At 39.7% G+C, this 18,222-nt stretch overlaps 1 protein-coding gene across 11 annotated transcripts in view; it reads left to right on the top strand.

Annotated features, from left to right (window-relative positions):
• The window catches only part of LOC140665879 (protein daughterless-like), a 115,769-nt gene that overhangs the window by 66,886 nt on the left and 30,661 nt on the right, over window positions 1-18,222 (top strand). Inside the window, exon 1 of one of the 11 annotated variants that reach the window (XM_072892463.1) lies at window positions 15,189-17,966. The exons of the other annotated variants lie outside the window; for them this stretch is intronic. Within the exon in view, the coding sequence (XP_072748564.1) occupies window positions 17,520-17,966 (447 nt within the window). The 5' untranslated portion in view covers window positions 15,189-17,519. Of the gene's footprint in view, window positions 1-15,188; window positions 17,967-18,222 lie in introns of those variants that run through there. 11 annotated transcript variants of the gene reach the window in all.

The following is an 18,222-nucleotide window of genomic DNA, read 5'->3' as shown; positions in this document are numbered from 1 at the left end:
TAGTCGCATAAGTGTCTGTGTGTCCGTACGTATGTATGTGAATACACCATCCGAGTCTGCTGCTGCGAGGGTCAGAAGATGGCGAAGAGTACTGAGCCGTAAGATATTTATCTCGTACCCGCACGCGCCTCGTAAATTTGCGCGTCGCTGAACTTTTATACTTCGCCTTTAATACACTTTACGCTGCGCGAACAGTCTTACCTTATCCTTAGCTCGATTATTTTATCCATATCTTAGCGATTGAAACTGGTATAATTTCAGTGAATTCAATTTTCGATGCTACATATATATATTATAGAATAATGTATTTTACGTTGTATTGTTTTGAATAAATATAATATTTAGTATTCGAATAAAATTTATCGAAATTATATATTGGTAAATTATAGTTTCAAGAAAAATCTTTAAAGATAAAATTTTATTATGACTTAGGCGTTATCACATTTATATCTTGTGGTAATCGCAAATTTATTTGAATTTAAATGCGACTCGTGAAATAATTTAACATACTGCTGCTATATCGTTCTTTTTCGTGATTATCATAATAGTGTTCTTTAAATATATGCGCGTATAATATGCGTTTTCCGCAATTGTTGTCACCAATTTGAGCGTTATTATTCGCCGCGCGCGTGAGTTTCTTCGTCGAAAAAGCATCTTGCGCGCAGTCGACGATAGCGAAATAGCCATTAATTACCGAGAGTCGGCACTGGCCTTCTAATTAGCTCGAAAACCCGGTTTTGCTTTAGTCCTCCGCTTCCCCGTAATCCGCGACTTCTCCACCCCTTCTACCGTTTTCTCGAACTTGTTAATTTATGAATGAGCGAGCCGCGAGAGTTAACGAGCAACGAAAATAAAAGTTTTGTGCGCGGCGAATGAAGTATAGTTGCACCAGACACATTTTAATCTCCTGTTCATGCTCCTACGTGTCTCTCTCTCTCTCTCTCTCTCTCTCTCTCTCTCTCTCTCTCTCTCTCTCTCTCTCTCTCTCTCTCTCTCTCTCTCTCTCTCTCTCTCTCTCTCTCCTCTCTCTCTCTCTCCTCTCTCTCTCTCTCTCTCTCTCTCTCTTCCTTTTCCTCGATTTCTTCTTCGCCAAGTCGCATCGCGAAAAGGAAGAAACACATCTTTCACATTTTTTGCAATTGTATTTTTCGAAATGTCTCCGCGCTACGACGAACATAGCATTTTTCACAAAAGAACCATACATCATTTTCACAGAAAGGTTATTTATTACATACTTGACCACATTCTTAGAAACGGGTGCTACTTGTATCGAGCGGAAAACGTAACTAAGAAGAATGATTGGCACGGAGAGAATTGTCAGATAACAATGAAACGACGAGGACGAGTAAGGCAATTTCCGACACCGTGTATAATGCTCGGGGGTGCGATGCGTCGTTGCGATCGGCTTTGTGTCCCGTTCCCCTCTCGAAGGAGAAACTTTTTTTCGCGCTCTTTTCTACCCTCTACCTTCTCCACCAGTCTCATCCTGTTTCAATCTAAATCCGCTTCGACGCGTATAATTCTATCGACCGATCAAATAATTGAAACGCTTTAATTCTCGATGCAGCCCCTTCTCGCTTCTCGCTTCTCGCCTGTCGTTCCGCAGCCTCTGGCCTTTTATTCAGTTTATGCATCTCGAGGATATGATATCAATTCTCCGATATTTGCAATATGGTTCTTTAAGGTCAAAGGCTTATCATTATTACTAAATTTTTCCAAATTGATATCACAGTGATAATAAGGCAATAATTTTTCCCATTGAGCTGAAAAACTAAAAAGAAAATCTCATTTAATTGTGTCGATGAGAAATACATCGATAAGAGAATTAATTAATTTTACTTGCTGACTATGTCATATTTAGGACGTAATATTTTTTACAAAGAATTTGTGGGGTGCGTAAAAGAAATATTTTTATGATTTTTATTTTATTAGAAAGAACATAAATATACACAGTTTCCAAGTATAAAAACATATATAAAATATACATATATAACAAATACATATATAATAGCATTAATATATAAAAAAAAAAGTGAAATAAATCAATTCGAGTTTCACTGGATTTATGGTACTGTTTTCCAAAGTCTGCGGTGCGTTTTCAATTAACATCTTCACGTTGACGGGCATGCGGGAAAAATAACGACGAGAAAAGAAAGCGAGACGAGGGGGTTGAAAGAGGGGAAGCGGTAACGACGCGTATACTTCAATCCCAAGGGCGCCGTGGCCGTTCTCGGCAGGGGTGGCAGTTTTCGGGGGCGAGTCATCCCCTGCTCGTATCCCCACGAAGTATACAGTACACCGAGCGTGTAACGTCCCACTGTCAGCCGACCCTACCAGCCCGCTCCTACACGCGCGCGCGTACACGCACGTTACAAATACATATACATACGCATACACACCGAACGCGCGGAACACGCGCTCGCCTTGAACGGGGGTCTGCCCTATGATTTGTAGCAGCGCTATAATGCCTCTAGCCGGCACCCTCCTTTCACCCTCTCTTACCCTCCCTTTCTGCGCTCCAGTCGTAACGCTTTCCACTCTCACCCTCTACGAACACGCTCGTAGAGCACGGCATACACGCACGGCTCTGTCCCCACCCTCGCGCGTGTAGCGACACGTAGAAACGGTTGCCGTTTCGAGAGCCGACTACGAAGCCAAGCGCGAGAAGTGGCTCCGGCTTCTCGTCCACGCTTTGGCGCTTTGGTATCGGCAAAACTTTCCAGTAGGAGTGTACACGATAATTTCGACCTACATCCTCTTGTCCTGTTATCAAAATAACTAATTAATTAATTTTAATTAATTATTATTTATATTGAAAGTTTCATAGATTTTATTGTGTGTGAACAATTATTAATGTGCTCAATAAATGTATGTTAAATCGTATGTCGTGATACATTAAAAACCGTTTTATGTTATACGGTAAAAAAAAAATAATGAATTTGTGTAGGAACTGTATTAATTGAAATTACAAAATTGCAAAATTCTCCCGATTATTACAATGCTCGAATTTTATTTCCATTAAGTTAAAGCCTCTCCCCCCCGCCCCCCTCCGCACCAGCGCCAAATTAATTTTAACTTATCTTAAAATTTGATGCTAATTAAGTGGTAATTAGGTGCAAGATTTCGTACTTAAAAGTCGGTCGCGCGGACTATGTCACAACAGCAAAATGTTATTAAGAATTTTATTTTGTATGTCTAACGATTTCTTGAAGTATCTAATAATTAATTTTTTTTATTCGAGTTATATATATACATATATATATATATATATATATATATATATATATATATATATATATATATATATATATAGGAGGGACAATTTAATCTCAGTTCTTTTTCTCCAATATAAATTTAATTTTCTGTCAAACATTTTAAGCCCTTAATTCCGGACTTCAGTACCTAATTAGTACTTAAGATAAATTAGAATTAATTTGGCGCTGGTAAAGGACTAACTTATAGTAGAGATTCGAATTTTGCATCGCGATCGCGATACGCGCAAGTTTACTGCTATACAAATGAATTCACTCGGTGACGTTATCATCAACGTACGTTCGTCCGAATGAAGAACCAAACGATGATACCACGCGACCGTTGCGATTTAATCAACGTGGAAAATTAACTGGTCGCATAATCCGAAATGCATAGCCAATTTTCGCGCACGTTATTATCAGCGCCTCTTGTGCAATGATTACGCAAACGATTCGTCCAGATTTGACACTTAATATACGCGCGAGCATTCACGAGTCGATGAGGTCATTATCTTAGCCGAGTGACGAATTTATGAGTCTCTCGGCGTAATATTTAAATTCGTGGCCTGATGATTTAATCGAACTGGCCGTGCTCGCGGTAATTATTCCGCCGATGAATTTAATCAGCCGCTATCTCTCGCTGTGTTGCGCGATTAATAATAACGGAAAAACGTGTCGCTCGCAGATTCTCACACGGGTTGCAAATCTCGCGCATAAAATTTATACAAATCAAAGTGCGAATTTACATATTGCCTGCCGAGAAAAGATTAATGCGAAACAGCTACTGTGTTTCGCATAAAAAAAAAAAAAAAAAAAAGATTTAAATAATTTGGAAAAGCAGTACAATCGGATTGTCGGATTGAAATGAAAATGAAATGTGGGTAATTCATAAGGCCTTGGATACTGACGTTTAGGTGGTAAACGCGAGTCGAGAGTTCAGGGTATTCGACAGTTTGATCTGTACGACAAACGCACGACGGCGAGGTCTCCGTTTATTGGTACACCCGACATACGGAGCCGTAAAACTCCCGAAGATCAACAAGGAGATGAATTTATGGTAGTTTCGTAGCACGATTGTCGAGAAAGAGGAGAGAGAGAGAAGAGGGCGAAAACGAGGGTGGTCGAAAAGTATCCGTGAAAGAAGTTTTAACCAAGAAGGCCAAAGTCACTGGCAGATTTATCTATTATGATTAAATATAAAAATTACAAAATGTATAACTATAATTTTTTTAATCTCTTGTTCGGTGATAAATATTGTCAATTCTTTTCGAAACTAATAGTTGTGATTTGCGCAACTTTTACGTTTTGTATGAATATTTAAAAGTGATACGATATTTAATTTGAAAGTAACTATATTTAAAAATCATTCGTGATGCCAAGTGTTTGCGTTCACGCATTTATATTCACGTTTATGTTTATGTCGAAAATTAACGCGGCTCTTTTGAAGAAAAAAATAAGATTGTTGAATTTTTAATGAAAACGTATTGTATAGTTTAAGACTAAAATAGAAGATAATGGAAGACTGAAAATGTTATCAATTAAATTTTTTCGTGATTTGACATTTTTTTAAAGTTCTTTGATAATTGCAGGAATAATTGAAAAGTTCATTATACTAAATCTCATAGGTCGGATGTTTTTTTCCGAGAGTATCTTTTACGATACATCCATCTGTCGTGAATATCACGGAAATCGAGTTACGGAACGCTCTATAGAAAGAGGGAGAAAGAAGATGAGGGTGAGTTAAATCGTGAAATGAAGATGGCTTTACTGTTGTTAAGCGAGCAACGAAACGAGAAAACCCGACGGTCGCAGCGAATAAAGTAAAAAGATAAGTGATACAGCGGTACGGTTACGGGACAAAGATGGCTATAATTCGACGATATGGTCGTCAGTGTTTCTCATTTTATGAGAAACACTCTCACTTCTGTTCAGAATATATTTTACGCGTGATAAAAAATGACCATTAACCATTTTATCTAGAATTATATATTTTATCGACACATATTTATATATCATACTGAGATAAAAATTGTTTCATTATTATAAGAAATATGCTACTTTTATTTTGCTTTATTCAATTTTTTCTGTAATAATTTAATATATTTGATATAATTTTGAATAATTTGATATAATTTAATAGGAAATATATAATTTATAATATAATTGAATTTTCAATTAGTGATTACAACCATTGACTGAGTTTTTGAGAATCATTATTTAACTTTTTCGAAGATATATAAAATGACACATCGCTAGATATCGCAGCGGGAGCTTCTGGATTTAAAGGGATCCTTTTCTTCCTTCTCTGTTCGACGAACTACTAGCTACCTACTTTACCAACCGCTCGACCGAGCGAGCAAGTTATTAAATTTTTAATGTGTCTAAGTTGGTACACATAGCCCACCTCTTCACCCTCTTCCATCCCGCTCTCATTTCTCTCTCCATCTACTCGACTCGACGATTCAACCCTACGCAGAGCGGAGAACGAGTATCGAAGGGTCACCGGAAAGGGGAAAGGGAGTAAAACGAAACGAGAAACAAGGTAGGGTGAGCGAGAAAGGGGGAGTCGAGGGAGGGATCTGTGTGTTGTCTGTCGCAATAAATTTATGAATTGTTCCGAATTACATGAAAGCTCTCAGGCAATCGAGTTAACGCACGTCATGTGGGGAACAAACTCGGATTTTTTTAGTCTCGTCTGAAGTAATCGATCATTTGGTGTTATTTAAATTAACAGCTGTAATTAAAGTTTAAATGGCTTTCGAGTATAAATCTGTTGAGTAATTTAGTGCTATAAAAAAAAAATCCATTTTATAAAGATACGTTTCAGCACGTTTAAAATTAACATGTTACGATTAAATTTGCTTTCTAAAAATAATAGGAATGATATGTTGTCTCTTCTCTCGTGTCTTGGCAACTTGTTCGTGTAACTGGCTAGACACAAGATATCCACCTGATGACTACGCGTTCGCATTAAACACTTGATGTTGGTGTCAAGTGACGGCTGTCAAGGATTGTTTGCGTGCCATCTACGTAGAACTTACGAGCATACAACTTACCGCCGCAAGCTCTACGATCGTGTCGATGATAAATCGATAGGAACGCGCGTGTCCTCGCACATTGAATAATAGCTTTCGGATGTTTTAAAAATTCTAATCATTTGCGGCTCTAAATTATTTGTCAGAACAAAGGACAGGTTATCAATTATTTAAGGATTATCGAATTTTTCATAAATTGACACGAGCTACTTCCTGAACACTCTCTACTGTTATCTGTCAATTTCGGTAATTAGTGTAAGTCATCCATTGCAATCAGAAATGTTTAAATTTATCAGAGACAGATTAAATCAATCCCTTGTATTTTTAGATTTGGAGGTTTCGATGCAAAAATAGATGAGTTGAAAATTTGCAAGGTAAATATGAAGTCATATCTAAAATAGACTTTATAAATTACAAACTTATCTCGCTACCGAATCCCTCAAGTCTTATCCGAACCCGTACATCGTGATAACGAAAAAGCACGCGATAGAAGCGCAGCGGACCGGAGGATGACGTCAATCCGTCAGTATGAGAGTCGTATATCCGCAGGCGAAACTTCATGGGAAAGACACCGCCGCATAAATTCGCGGAAGTCGTAAGCGAGATTCGTGACGTTCTTAAATACACAACTAAGCGTGCGCAAGGGTTCATCTTATCTCACGTGCGTTTTTCATTCTTGACCAACATCTGTCAGCGTGCAAATCCATTACCGTAATTTTAATAAGCATTTCACACTTTCCGGGCTTTTATTTAATAACGAATGCAAACTGCAGCACTTAATCCGAGAGGCGATGCCAAATTTGAGTGACAACAAGAGAGAGAGAAGGGAAAAACGGTCGCAACCACGGTTAAATAACAATTACAGCGACAACGCGGGAGGGAAAGCAGCCGCCGAAATGTCCGTGTAACGTCAACCGGCGGTAATTTAACTGCCGCCTCCATAAACAATCGTAGCCGGGGCCATAATTATTATTGTGTAGCGAGCGACGGGGACCACGAGCGGCAAGAGCATATTGTATGCGTGCTGCGCCCAACGACAGTTAAATCGCCATCGTTAAATGTCCGGCTTTACGAGTGTTGTTGAGAATCGACATTCTGTTCGTTATCGTCGCAAACTGCCCTCCCTCTTTTCTCTTCCTCGTACCTCTTTGTCCCGCGCTCTTCTCATTTTCTTCTGCTCTCTCCCTTCCCTTATCGAAATCAGTCGCGCATACTTTTACGTCACCCGTTGCGTGGGAGACTTCCGGCGATTCGCGCGATGACCAGCTGCCGCTTAAAAGTCACGGAAATCCTCCGTGAACGCGGCTCAACTTACAATCGAACATCGCAATTCTTTGAAATCTGTTGGATAAAGTCTCTTTTTCGCGAGACTTTTTCGTTGAGTGGAAAAAGGATCCAAATTATTGACGTTTTGTGTTCAACGCACGGTATACTTTAAAGATCTGCGCGCATGCACATACACAAACATATGTTTACAATGTATCAATGGTAAAATATACAAAAGCAGCAGCACATATATCTTAGCATCGACAAGATATGTAGATAGAGGCGGATTTGGAAAAGCTTTATAAAATTTACATTACCGATGAGACTGACCAAGTTCTTTTCAAGACATTTTCCATTTTAATAGGACGAAGGTCATGTGCGCTTGCTTCTGTATGTGCATGTACGTTGGAAAGAACAATGTTTTCTTCCTTCTATCTTCGAGTCGCGGGGATGACATTGATTGTTCTCGTTCCAGAGTAGAACGAGTAGAAAAAGTACGTTCTCGGCACTTCCAAGTTCGGACGTGATGACACTGCCTCTTGGCACAAGTTGTTCACCGTGTGCCTAATGAATCTTTCAAAGTACGAAAGATGTTCGCGCTCTTTTTCCTGGCGAATGCCGCATAAGGGGTCGGCTCTCGAGAAGACAAAAATGGCCTGTCGCGTTGTCCCGTTTCGGAAAAAACTTGCCGTCATAAGTCGTCGGACGCGGTGATGTAAAGGCTCATTTACACTGGTCGATCTTCAAACAATGTATCGTGCGAACTTGTATGTAACTCATAAAGCAATTTAAATGGCGAAATAAAATAAAGCAACAAGCAGTCAATAAGATTAATAGTCATCATTTTTTAATTATTTAATAATTATTAATTTTATTTTAATATTATTGGAATTATTTTCTTCTGTCTTATATATTTTATTTTCTTATTGGAAAATTATTAAATATACTTTATGTTTTGTATTCAATTTAGAAAAAATATTGGGACGAAATTACGGTAAAAAAATAATGTCGTTTAAGTGGACTTTTACTCTGATAAGTATAGTATTTGCAATCGAGTCACGTGTCCTTGAGAAACGAAGGGCGATATATTCCGTTTCCTTCTTCTTTGTTGATTTGCGAAGAAGTCACTGATGTCGAAGTCATCGCTTAGCGAAGTACGTTCTCCGGGGACTATCGCGCCATTCGTTGAAAGGTCTTTGCGTAAATGGCTTCGTTTCTACTACTGTTTCCGGCCGTCGGAAGCGTGATGAATAATCGGCTCCTTTCGCGGATAATCAGTTCCGTGAATAATCTTGTCCTTCTATTCTGTTAACACGACTTACAATTATATTGTTCTCATGGATAATAATTTTTCTCACACTTGCGAGATACTAAATTAAGTGAATTAAATTGTTAATTGAATATATATATATAATTAAACTTTAAAACAATTTATAAAAATATTGCTAATTTTAATTTGTCTTTTTTGTTTCAGGTAAGTTCAATTTCTCGATTATCAGCAAAAAATGTAAGAATGCTGTTGTGCGAGAATCGTGAACGGGCGACCGGATTCACGTAAGTCGTCCACTCTGTACCTTCGCTAACGTGAACGTGAACACGTGGGTAGTCGCGATCGGTAAGCACCGCGGGCGTGCTTAATTCATTCAACTTTCTAACAGCGTGCCTGCCCGACAACGCTCGTTGTTTTTCCACGCGGGCGCGGAAATATATTTGTTTCATTTGTGTTTATGCCGCTTCTTTATACAGCCGTAATATGCATCCATTTTATGTGTTTATTTAGTCAGCTCATTAATCTTCGCCCCGTAAAACGATCTGTAAATCTCGAGAAATCGTAAGACTCATCAAGAAAATCGCAGAGTTTTTCAGACGGCTATATCGCATTTATAATGTGAAATAATATATAATATTATTACGACGCGTATATAAAAATATCGTGAATTTTATACGCGTCACGTAACGTGACGATAACATAGTAATCAATTTTTAACATTAATCGCGATAGATTGCGAGTTGCATTTTTATTTTGTTTATAATTTTCATTATGTATAATGTCAAATTCTCGCTTCTCTGGTTTTCTCATAGTTAATTACAAGTAGCAGGAACCTATTAACCTTTCTTGTAAAAGTTTATAGCACTTTCTTTTTATGTATAATGGCCGAATTAATTTCCGGGTCGCCGTTTGCTCCGAGTCGATAATCTAACGGTACCCGGACACACTGTTAGAGATCGGTTAAGTATCTAAGCGTTGTAATTCCGCACAGAGAAATGCTTATCTGCATTGTAGATCCCTTGTTTCTGTCACGCTTTGTTCGCGACAGATAGGATCATATAACGGCGAAATCAATGTCGGCGAAATTCGCATGGACCGTTGAACCGAATGGCAGTGATGCTATTTTTTTTTTTTTTTCTTTTTTTTGCGGTCTAGAACTATTTGGTCCTCGAATAGATCGGGCTTAAAATACCGTACCAGAACTACTGCCAATCAACGGCTTTTTGCGCAATCTGACTATACAGGATGTCATGGAACTACTTGCGCCCTTAGAACAATGAATTAGGGTACATTGGGTGTTATCGATTCAAAATGTGTGAGACAACCCTTATGTTTAAACTAGTAAACAATACGCAAATAATAGATTGCGTCTCATTAAACAAATTAATGATTACTGAAAATTAATAATTAATGATCCTGTAATGCGCGGCGGGGCAGCAAAGGGCGCGTTAGCGCCATAATGTTGTTCCTATCGAAAATGCGGCGAACTGTTCACGCGAGGTACGTCAAACGCAATGTTCCATACGCGTGAAATTTGCGGTAAATAACATGTTTATTTTATGCAACTGGTATACAATGAATTATTTGTTGCGTCAAGACAGATAGGTAGGGGGAAGCCTTGATTTTAATTACGCGTTTATATATATATACACATATATACAAAATTAGGGAAACGCAAAGGAAATCTTGTTGAAGAGAACTTAGATAAAATAAGGACGACAGGTTTACAAGCTACTTCTCAAGTGCTGTTTTCGTCTTGATGTTTTAGGTTCCGTGACCTGATCATCGGTTTTACTCTCTTCTTTTTTTTTTTCTTTCTTACCTTTTGTACCTTTGTTTCTTTCTCTTTCTTTCGTCTCTCGCTCTTTTCGTTTGTCTCCGAGCGCACCGTCGTCGGCGACAGGCTGTCTGGCTGGTTCTCGAGTCTCTTTTCTCTCTCTCTCTCTCTCTCTCTCTCTCTTCTTGGTATTACATTAGATACAAAAATCGCGGACAGCACGTATACATGCCTCGATGCATTTTACCAGGAAAAAATTACATCAACGCGTAGTATCTCTTACACGTATCACTTCGTTCTACTCGTCTGTTCAATGCTGACTATCAGTTCCTTTCTTCTCTCTTCGTTCTCTCATTTTTTTCTAAATCTCTCGCCTCTTTCTCTCTCTTTTTCTTTTTCTTTTTCTTTCTAGCATGTTGCATTACGTTGTGTTGGCGGCAGGCAGTCTGGCCAGTTTACTCTTCAGTGGCTAGTCTCACTCTCCTTCCCTTTCTCTTTCTCTCTCTTCTCTTTTCATCTTTAATCCTCCATTCTTCTCTCGCGCACCTTCACTGTCGCCATGCTATCCACGGGCACGTTCTGTACCTGTCCCCGTATGCGTGTGCGATACCAGTTCTGCGTGCGTATGCGTACACTTCTCGTTCCGATCGTCTCCTTCGCCAGCCAGTCCTTTAAAACCGGTACAGTATCGATAGAAAATGTGTATATCTTTCGTCATGAATACGCTCTTTTGTCGTTCAATCTTTTTTTTTTCTTTTTCGCGAATGACAAGATCTCAATTTAAGCCTTAAATTTCCATCGTGCTACAGTTTAGAAAAAAGTTTTATAATCAATTTTGGAAACTTTATTTATCGATTTTCTTTTAATCTAATATTACAAAACAAAAAATGAAAATGCTGTCATTGCAAGATTGATATGTAATTCTTCCTTGTCGAAAGTTTCGTTTTTACGTCGCACGATACATCGTGCAGATTGTTTTAGAGAAATTCTTTCTCTTTCGAGCGCGAGCTGGAGAGAGAGAGAGAGAGAGAGAGAGAGAGAGAGAGAGAGAGAGAGAGAGAGAGAGAGAGAGAGAGAGAGAGAGAGAGAGAGAGACAAAGGATCATTTCGCAATGCGATCTCTATGCTCGATCATTCCGCGTAGTACAGTCTGGTTTGTTAAAAGTGAACGTTCTCTGCCCGTTCCAAGTACACGTGATTCGACGACAACGAGAACGACTATACATATTATGTTGCGCTTATATGTAACGCACACACGGGGCGGTCAGATTGAAATCGGTACGAAGAAGAAACCGAGCCGAACTGGTCGCACATGAATGGGACCATAATCATGCGGGGAGACGACGAGTCGCATACGTTTAGACGGTCTTTGAACTGCCAGAGGGTGAGAGAAAGAGAGAGGAGAGAGGCGCTTTTTTCCAATGCTTTTCTTCCTCTCTTTTTCCCGCTGAGCGCGATATAAATTCTTATTCTCCTCGATAAGATCGAGATTTTATCGGTAGAAATTGGCCGATCTCTTGTACTACTCTTGCGCTAATCTCTGCACAATCGAAACGACAATTCTGTTCTTTGATTGAGTATTCATCGATCGAAATTAGATGAAATTCGCGTTAAAACTTTGTCGTGTAAATTTAATTGTGGTAAGGGAAATCGTAAACATGATTTTTTTTCGTCAGATTTCATACTTTATTTAATTCAATATATAACTAGACTAATTATTATGTTTTCTCAAAGCGATACACGGGAAAAATTGTCTTTTTATTCTCCAATTGATAAATTACGTATGAAGAAGTAAATGCAACGTGTTTCGAAAAACCAAAATTATTGTCGTGATTCGCATAATAATTCATTTGGATTTATGAAGACTCGCTCTTAAACAATTTTCACTTGTTTGTTATCGGAATTCACGAAGGATAAAAAAATAATAAAAAAAAAATCAACTTGTCTCAATGATGTGGTTAAATTATTCAATTCGATTCGAAAGGACATATTATCGCGCAAACATCGAGATATCTAGGTGAAGGTGTTGCGATTAGGCACTTTGCGAACCCTGCAGTACGCGATTACTAGTTTCGTTGAGTAATCGGCACATTGATCGACGCGAGTTCCATGTCGCTCACTCGCCTCGTTGCTCGATTCGCTACTGCACTTTACTTTGCGATCCGTATCGGCGGCGGACCACCTACTCGTTACCGCACCGCGATTGCGCGATTAGTATGTCTATTATATAGATAGGGGAAAGGTAATAGAGGAATAAGTGCGATATCCATTATGTCACTGAACCATAAAATGTAGTGTTTAATGATTTGAGTTTGTATATATTTGACAGTGATATATAAATCCAGATTATACAGTCCGCTCATTGCATAAAATCTCTATATCTTTCTGGAAAAATCACAGTCCAGAGAGAGTGTTTAATGGATCTCTTTGACCCTTGTAGGTCATATTTTTTGCTCTGTTCTTGACCACATATCGCTCCCAATGTCTTGTAGTTTGAACTGTCTCAAAATACATCAAAAAAATCTACAAAAATTTATACATATATATTTTTTAACATCTGTAGAAAATAATCATGTACAATAAAAGTTAAAAAATAAATTTTAAACATTTTGATTAAGGTCTTCGAGGTACTCTATTATTGAAATATAGATAGAGTTAAAATATTCATGTGACCTCTTCAAGGGTTAATTATGATTTCTATAATTGATGTAATATCGAAGGTTCACATACGGAAAGGTCTGTCGTGACATGAGGACAATTAGCGCTTCCTGTTTTACGCTAGACTTGGGCTCTCCCGTATCGTTCACCTTGACTTAAATCTAAAAGCGATCTAAAGTTGATCGCCGTCGTTGATCCGTCACCGCGCTCGCGGTCTGCTCGAACTCGGACTTGCACCGAGCCTTTGCCGTTGGCTTCCCTACCTGTTGCACGTCGGGCCAGTCTAGTTTTTCCTCGGGTTTACCTCACCGCGGTATTTCCACTTTGCGTCGTCGAGGAACTTGACTGTTACGGAGTCGCACCCGTCGGAATTGTGAAAGCAATGAACGTTAGTTTAACCGCATTCGCATCCTTTTCATTCCAGTATGAACTTTCGCGTGAAATTTCAGCGACACCCCCGCGCAGTTCCCGAAATAACGAATACCTCAGGGTTGTTGTACCTAAACTATTTCTACATATATTTCTACATTGTTTGGCAAACTAAAGCCGATGAGTCTCCAAGAAACTTAATTGAAATAAATCAGATAATATCTCTCAATATGACATAATATATCCCAAGTCTTTTTACATAAGAGATATAAGTAATAATTTAGTAATTTATACTATTCAATCACGTCTGAAACGATTCTGACTTTCTTCGCCATTATCTCGGATTACGCGCGGCATTGTTTACGAAAATCAACGTCGTTCTTCTCTTCTCTCGCGAGTCTCCTTTAAAGCCTTCGCACGCACGAAAGAGCGAGCAAAGATTCATCGGACCTTGAAGCCTCCGATGTAGCAGATTCTATCCGTTGAGAATCGATCCCTTGCGCGGTGCGGAAGTCGGAACAAAGAAATCGATTCACCCGGTTGGCAGCCACCTAATCCTCACAAAGCGCCTCACGTCGCCACGAAGTCGAAGTTTACTTTTCGTGCTCAAACATAACTCGGGGGCTTTCGGAAGCGCGTTTGGGCGACGGCGAACGTGAAGCGCGAACAGAGACGAAGGGAAGGAGAGAGAGAGAGAGAGAGAGAGAGAGAGAGAGAGAGCGAGCGCGGAGGTCGAAGAAGGAGGGCAGGCGGGTTAGGGAGGGTTAAACACACATAATCCACCGTTTTCCGCTGTAACTCGTAACTCCCGCTCGTATTTTCTGTCGTTTCTCTTTCCATTCTCCTTCTGCTTCTGTTCCCATCCTCTTTCTATTGCCCGTGCGTTTGGTCTCTTCTCTCTCTTTCTCCCTCTCTTTCTCTTTCGAAATCCCTTCGCGGATAAACTATTTCTGTATTCTCGCGACGGTACACAGCGAGAGATGAATAGAGAAAGATGTAATAGCGCGATGCAGTGAGATGCAATTGCATCTTGGATGTTTTGAGAGAATCGAATGCAATTACACAGGTATACATAGATTTAGCGGGTGACACAGACTCACTGTTTTTTTTACAAAATAATGACGAATTATTATTTAATCAAAGAATGGGATTTTTCAATGGAATGTGATAAACGATTTTTCCCTAAATATGACAATATATTTCATTAAAATATTATTTTAAGATATATTTTTCATTTTAATATAAAATTATATACTTTATAATTGTTAAATTTTGAAAGAGCAAACTGTTTGGCATTTATTTGGAAAAAAAGGAGGTTTAGTGTTGCGAAGCTGTCTTTTAATGAAGCGCAACACAAGAGGAATAGGAGTTTTGTTGATTTCTGATAAGGCCGAACAATTAAAGATTAAGTGTTTCGTAAATTCCGGCGAATCGTGCCAGAAAAGCTGGAATGATAGTATCGCGTCACGCCTGGTGGATTAGAAATAATGCTTGATTCCATGCCGCGGTATTTGATCTCTTGTAAAAAAAAAAAAAAAAAAAAAAAAAAAAAACGGAAAGAAACAGGCGATTAAGATATCGCGCCGATCCACGATCAATGATCCGGCGTGGAACGAGGGGCAGATAGGCCCCCGTTGTAAACAGCGTCCACCCTCGAATCAATATCCGATTCGATTTATTCTTTGGGTTTATTTTTCTATGATCTACATTATTATCGAATTGAACGTTGTGCTACACATAATTACGTTATCTGGAATGTTGCATGCTCTTTCGGTTTAAATGCTGTATATCGCTGAAATTTAATTATACGGAAAAGAGAGATGAATGTATGATGAGCTAAAACGACATGAATTTTATAATTTAACTCTAACGTAGAAATATTGCATAGTTATTACAATTCAAATTGAGAATATAAAAATGTATTAATGCGATTGCGCATGAAAACATTTATTTTTATACACAATGTCAAAACATGACATTACGTCATTAAAGGACAATGCAAGCGTATCGCTCGGTTTCTTCTGACACAGTGCACCGCTCTTAATTCCCACGATTTTTTAACGCGCAGACGTTACTCGACTCTCACGCGGAGTGCAACGCATGCAGTTCCTCTCTACAGAGTCGCATAGTGCGAAACGAGACTGCAAGCGTCTCGCGTGGGGTCTCGAGCCACAAGAGACGGAAGAAAGAAAGAGAAAGAGAGTGCATCGCTACAAACACATAGAACATGTATACTCGCATAAGAGGCTTATACGTGCGTATTGCAAGGGAGACAGGCACACTTGCTCTGTGTATCGTCTGGTGGAGGGGTATACTGGACCCCAGCCTCCTCCATGCCGTGTGCGGTGTATAGCCTATGAGTCGGCTAACACAAAACCAGTCGTCTCTCTACTGGCTAAGCAGCTGGCCGTTTTGGCTTCTAATCCTCTCCCCTTTCTCTGTCTTTCTCGATTGTTTTTCATTTCGTGGGACGTTTCGCGTGCTTCTTGTACATGTATACGCGCTAATATATTGTTGCTTGAAACTTTTTCATGTGCGAATAGTGCAACAAGGCTATCGTATGAGAGAACACTATATATTATTGTGTTTTGTGGCAGAATCATGCACGATACTGTGTGATGCAATTGCATTCGCGTTGATGCGAGTTCGCGGTTATTACGACGAGCGAGATTCGATCAGGCCGTGAAAGCGTCGGAAAACTCGAGCGCGTGTAAACGAATCGACGCGTTGTAAAAAAAATAGCCATTAAATGATTCGAGTCGATTAAAGTTTCTCTCTCGTAAAGGTCAGCTTAAAAATTGATTAGAGATTCTTTATCGATGTTGCAAGCGCGTGTTAATATACAAAACAGTGATTTGTTTTATAAATACTGTTGTTATCGATAACTGTCGCGGTACTGAACGTGTGTCAACATGTGTGTACATAATTCTGTTTGACGGGATGGATTCCGTCGATTTGTCGAATCGCCTTCGTCTCGTTATTCGAGACGCAAAACTAAATACGATTTTTCCGCCGCGAAACTCGGGCTTCGCGTTTCGCGCCGCAACTTTCACTGGTGATTAACGATTATCGTAGCCGCGGCGATTCGCGTATACTAAAGAATATAACGAAACTTTGTCGATTCGATCCGGCAATAGTCATCGATTGTTGCCGCGGCAACCTCCGATTAGGCGAACCGCGCGTGAGTGAGATTTTCGAGTTTCACTGACTGTTAATTCGTTGCCTTTAACGTATCCGATGGCGTATGACAATTAACGACTGTGTTAAATCGTTCCGTCTTTAATACGGACATTATTTGGACGGTGACATGGAATTTGCACAATCGCCAAATGTGCCAGCCGAATGAAAATTTGACTTATGAGCAAACATTGAAAGACTTTTAAAGATGTACGAATTGGAATATTCTACATCGCAGATTGACCGTGCAACAATGCGAGAGATCGAAACCGTGTCAAGGTAGCAAGCGCTGCGTGATCAGTGGTGAATTGTCAAACGTATCGCCGCGACATATGAAGTACCTGCAATTATTTCACTTAACATGCCTTCGCCAGTCGAGGAATTCCGCGCGTAGAAGTTTAACGACAACGGCGAGTACCGTGCACGGAGCGAACACACGTGGTCAAATAAAATTCATAAGATCCTGTAATTCTGGAATCTACAAGAAAGGATAAATACGCAATTATTTGCTTGGAATTCGGTCTTTCCAGAGAGTAACGAATAAAAAAACAAAAAATTAAATTTTTGTATATATTTTATTCGATTGCATTCAAGCGACTTTGACAGAGTTTGAATAGAGACGTATCTGTTCGGTATCGAGACATGTCGAGCGACAACAAAGAAAGTAGAAGGTAATCAGTCCTTTGAAATCACAGTTTACTCCCAGTGGAACCGAGATGGATCGGAGTTTTAAGAACAACGCAGACTTCAAGATGAATCAACAGAATTTCAAGCTGAGCGACTTCGGGATCGATGTGAAAGCCAACCACGAGTCGAAGACCGCCGATCAGAACAATCAGTGTAAGGTTCGACGAAGTGCTCAGGTTAGCCAGCGGAACGCGCACGTGCAGCAGGTTGCGATAACCTCGGGAAGACTCGCCGCGAATGGCACGAATCTGCTGCAGATCGCGTGCAATCGTTCACGTGCCGGTCCACTGTGCAACACGCTGATGACATCCAACAGCATCCAGCACAGTTCGAAGCAACCTGGACAGATGCAGAATGCGTCGGTGACGGACCGATTTCAAGCGTCCAGTCCCGGCAACCTGTCTGCAACCAGCTCGATCGTGCAACTCAGTTCGTCGCCCAATTATTGGAAACAGTACGGAGGACAGGAGAGCGGGGTAAATATATCGGAGACGAGGAATTGAACGGAGCGTAATACTACGGGTTTCTCGATTACCGTTAAAATCGACAACAATAAGCGATTAATGAAGAAATTATGCGGCCTGATTATTTTCGTCGTTTATTTAAATTGGCTAATTTAAATTGCCAATGTGCGGATATTTTACGTTTCGCATAGTACATTAATCGGATTGCGTTGTATTACTTAAGACTTAACGGCTAACGTTAAATTTCGAGAATTCCAATCGATTGCGG

This window comes from Anoplolepis gracilipes, chromosome 5 (genome assembly GCF_047496725.1).
Source record: "Anoplolepis gracilipes chromosome 5, ASM4749672v1, whole genome shotgun sequence".
NCBI lineage: Eukaryota > Metazoa > Arthropoda > Insecta > Hymenoptera > Formicidae > Anoplolepis > Anoplolepis gracilipes.
This window is presented reverse-complemented; position numbering and strand designations above follow the sequence as displayed.